A 4,299-nucleotide genomic window follows, 5' to 3' on the forward strand; every position below is an offset into this window, starting at 1 on the left:
ATTCAGGTACCAGCGTCCGTACAGCACACAGATGGAGTAAAATAACCAAAATAAAGTAAAATAGAATAACAAAATAAGCAAAATAGAACATAAAGTAAAAGTAGGCTTAATAAAGCTAACTGGAATATAGCTTAAGAAATATTCATTCCCTTAATATTCATTCCCTTAAGAATGCAGCCCGACTGCTGTGGAGCTTCAACTAAATTCACGTGTTTTTTATGTTCAAAGTTTTACAAATTTTTTTATTTTCAAAACTACCTTTTATTACATTGTAAAAAACATTTGACATATTTTCCATCATCATCTGCTTCACTTATTTTCTTGCAGTCTTCGTAAAAAGGTAAATGTACACATTTAAATGCCAATTTTGATTTAAGTCAAAATGTGATCAACTGTTTTGTTTCTGTTTTTATATAAATGGAAATGGATGTTTTTTCATTGGATTGGAGGATTTGATGATTCTGACCTGAACAGTTGATCTCCACATTAAATCCATAAAAATCAGATGATGCTTCAATTCTCCTCATAGACACCACAGATCCACAGTCCAGTGATTTGCACACATCATCCACACGCTCCAAGTTCCAGCTCAGATTAAGACTGTTCTCATCCTCTGCTTTCCATTCGTCCAGAACCTTCCTCTCCAGTCTGCCAGTGCAGCGGCTGGCTCCTCCCACCAGCCTGAATTCCTCTGAACCTGCTGGTCACAGACACGAGGACAGCGACTTCAGTGGCTTCAACACAGCTGACAGTCTGTTTGTCAGGATTGTGGTTTTTACCTGAATGGAGTTCAGCACAGAGTCCTGAGGAGAAACCAGAAACATGGAGAAGCATCAAGACTCTGACTACATCAACTGTGTTCATCAAGGTCTTTGAAACTCAAATCTTTCATTCAATTGGAGCAAAACGGAGGAAAAAGAATTGATATTCTGAGGTTGTCAGATCAAATATTTCACACACTTGGGGGGGGGTCAGTCAGGAAGCTGTCTCCGAACATGCAGAGTGCAACCATTTTTAAGAGAAAAGAGGAACATTATAATTTAAGAGGTAATTTTATGTTTGAAACCAGCAGGGTTAGAACAAATGTAAAATAGAGATGTCCTTCTGTTTTTGGTTCAAAACTTTGGAATTCTTTAAGTACAGATATTAAATTAGTTAATACTCTTAAGAAATGTAGGTTTCTAATAAAATGTAAAAAAATGTATCAGTACAAATTAAATTGAATTTTGTTTGAGTAAATTTGTATGTATCTGTAATAAATGTATATATAGTAAGTATGTATATGTCTATGAACTTGTATATATGAATGTGTATTTGGTTAACAATTTTGTTTTTTATGTTTGTGGCATAGTTTCCAACTTAATGTTAAATTTTGTTTCTGTGTAAGTTGTATTTTTTGGATGGGCTTTGATAAGCATGATGCTTCAGCCAATTCCGTTTTGGTTGATATAGATTATCATTTAAAGGTTGTGAAATTTTAAATGTATATAATCAACCAAATAAAAATCTTCATCAACCACTTCATGAATCCCACCATTAACCACTGTGGAACATAAACACTCCCCTGAGCACAGATGTTAGCTCACCTTTACACAAAAATAGTATGTGTGGCTTAACAACATGCTTTATGCGTGTTTGTGTTTGTATGCATAAATGTGTATGTGTAAATTGTAGTTGTGTTGTGAACATGTTGACATGTTTGCATGTGAAGATTTTCAGAGCCAAAATGTATGTTTGTAACATTTGAGTGTGTGGTGGGCCCTGTCCCTCTTCGACTAACATTCACATCTGACAGTAATGAAGATAAACGTCCAGCACCTCCAGTGATTCTATCACCCCACCCATCCAGCGAAAAGTGTACAAATATAATATACATATAAATACATTATAGCCTCAAATACAAAATTGGTTTATACAAATATACATCTTGTGTGTCAGAAGATTCATAACCTTCTGTTGTAACAGTAAAATCTGTCCAACATTAGATGACTTCATCTCTGATCTGTTTGCTGAACTGTTGGATAGCACAAGTTAATAAAAATAAAATGATATTTCACACATTCATCCACAAATCCTTTAGAAACTAAGATGAATTTCCTGTTTTCATGTCTTCACTGCAGCTGTTTCATCAATAAAGTTTGGATTGGTTCTCACTGGAGGCTTTTTTGAACATGAATGTTGATGTGAGCAGGAAAAACATGTGAATACCTTCTGATGTCAGATCACACATGCATTGATTGATAAAGAGCAGAACAGAGTCGTACCTGAACTGCAGAGAGTCACCAGCAGCATCAGTGTTGGATGATCCATGTCCTCTCAGTGTCTCTAAGTTCATGTCTGCTGTCTCTTTATCACATCAGCATCCCCGCCCCCCCAAACCTCTGCTCTCTCTCTTCATCTCTGACCAATCACAGCTCAGAACGGGTTTCTCAACACGGCTGACGTTTCAAGAAGATTACTTCCACTGTTTTTAGTTTTCAAGCTTTAACAAAGTTTAGCATATTTTTTAATATTTTTTTTGACTAAAATAAATGGTTCAGAGTTTTGATGTTTCTCCTTCTAAAGATTTGAACTTTAAACTGTTGGAGAACAGAAGATACTTATCAGACTGGGAGGAATAAAAGTATATAAAATAAATCTGAATTTTTGTTCAGTTTTCTGACGTGTTAAAATCTAAACATAGATGACAAATTAACCAAAAATAAAGAAACAATAATCTAAGTAAATTCTTAATAGAAACCCAAAGAGCAGCTATGGAGGATAAAGAGTCACATGTGTCTCCAGAGTCTCAGGCTGCAGACTCCTGGTTTATCTGATCAAAGTTAGGAGGAGTTTCCAAAGATGACGATGTTTTTATTTCCTAATGCACATCCAGATGTAAAGATTATGTTCTTGCCTCTAAACTGTGGATTTTTTTTACTCAACATCGGTCTAAAGTAAAAAAATAAATAAAAATAAATAACTGGTGATCATTGTAGAAGTTTGTGTCTTGACTGAAAAGAGAATGACAGGATCCACTTCTAAAATGACATGAAATGAATCTGAATCAAAAGTAAAAATGTCAGAACTAATGGAATTAATCAGTTTTCCTTTTAGAATTTTGTGAGTTTGGCTTTAGTAAATAAGACGTCCTGAACAGAGTCAGACCATTATGTGGAAAACACTGATAGAGGAGAGTGTCTGTCACCCATCACCTCTCTAACCCGAAAATATGTGAAGCTAAACATAAACTGTGTTTCGTATTTCTAACCTTTAAATATTAGGACAGTTATAATAACTGCTGATGGAAATGTAAAGTCTTGGTTTCAAAGTCAGAGTGAAGTTTCTCTGGTCAGATAAACAGTTTCCTCTTTAACCGTAAATCTTTACATCAGCGTTTATTTGAAGTCTTCCGCTTTCTACAGATTTCGTGATCACATTTTAAACTCATGTTGAACACAGTCTGCAGCTTGTAGTCTGGACTTTCCACCAGATCCTGGAGCTGATGAAAATCAGAGTCCTGAAAGTCCACGCATGCCCTCAGGTCCAGTTCTGTCAGATGGGACGGGTTGGACTTCAGAGCTGCGACTAGAGCTTCATAACAGATCTTTGTCAGCCGACACCTCTCCAACCTGAATCCAGAATGAACAGGTAGATGGCAGTGATGCAGTCAGATCTGTGTGCAGACAAACATTTGACAAAGAAAACACAAAGATAGTTCTCTCTGAACATGAAACACAGACGATCTCAGACAGAAAACGGACCTCAGGGTGTTCAGTCTGCAGTCAGGACTCTCCAGAAAACCACAGAGATACTGAGCTCCAGAGTCCAACAGGTCATTGTCACTCAGGTCCAGTTCTTGTTTTGTGGTTAAATAACCACAAACGTCGTCTTTAAATATAACTTTGAACTTTGTCTGCAGCTTGATCAGCTGCGGCTTGTCGGAGACCAGCTGTGCTGCTCTGGCCTCGGCTCTGAGATCCAACCCGCCCCATAAGAGAACTGGACCTGAGTATGAATGACCTGTTGGACTCAGGAGCTCAGTATCTCTGTGGTTTTCTGGAGAGTCCTGACTTTTTGATTTTGAATGTATTCCCTTTTGAGAAAACTTAAAAGAAAATACGAGCAAGTCAAATGTTTAATGTTCTACTTAATCTTCCAAAAAACAAACAGAAAAATGAATGATACAGGTTCACAAGTATCACAGCCAAAGGCCTCACAAAAATCTTCCAATCCAGATCACCTGGAACACCAAGAACCTGCACAGCAAACAGAACCTTCACTCCATAACAACATAAAGATAAGTCAAGTCTTTTATAT

At 36.8% G+C, this 4,299-nt stretch overlaps 1 protein-coding gene across 1 annotated transcript; it reads right to left on the reverse strand.

Annotated features, from left to right (window-relative positions):
• Positions 1-131: 131 nt before the first annotated feature.
• LOC112149414 (scavenger receptor cysteine-rich type 1 protein M130-like) lies at positions 132-2,441 on the reverse strand. The gene is made up of 4 exons (XM_024277079.2): positions 2,265-2,441; positions 780-803; positions 467-697; positions 132-199 (listed from the first exon to the last, which is right to left on the reverse strand). Exons 1-4 carry the CDS (start codon positions 2,308-2,310, stop codon positions 132-134), a joined length of 369 nt encoding a protein of 122 aa, XP_024132847.1. The 5' UTR covers positions 2,311-2,441.
• Between the last annotated feature and the right edge of the window lie 1,858 nt (positions 2,442-4,299).

The sequence above is a fragment of the Oryzias melastigma genome, linkage group LG13, assembly GCF_002922805.2.
Source record: "Oryzias melastigma strain HK-1 linkage group LG13, ASM292280v2, whole genome shotgun sequence".
In the NCBI taxonomy this organism is placed as follows: Eukaryota; Metazoa; Chordata; class Actinopteri; order Beloniformes; family Adrianichthyidae; genus Oryzias; species Oryzias melastigma.

What these genes read in the sequence shown, in the direction of transcription:
- LOC112149414 (XM_024277079.2), bottom strand. Translation starts at nt 2,310, where the DNA reads ATGGATCATCCAACACTGATGCTGCTGGTGACTCTCTGCAGTTCAG. An exon ending in GGTGACTCTCTGCAGTTCAG is followed by an intron (nt 804 to 2,264) that starts GTACGACTCTGT and finishes GTTTCTCCTCAG; the next exon opens with GACTCTGTGCTGAACTCCAT. An exon ending in CTGTGCTGAACTCCATTCAG is followed by an intron (nt 698 to 779) that starts GTAAAAACCACA and finishes TGTGACCAGCAG; the next exon opens with GTTCAGAGGAATTCAGGCTG.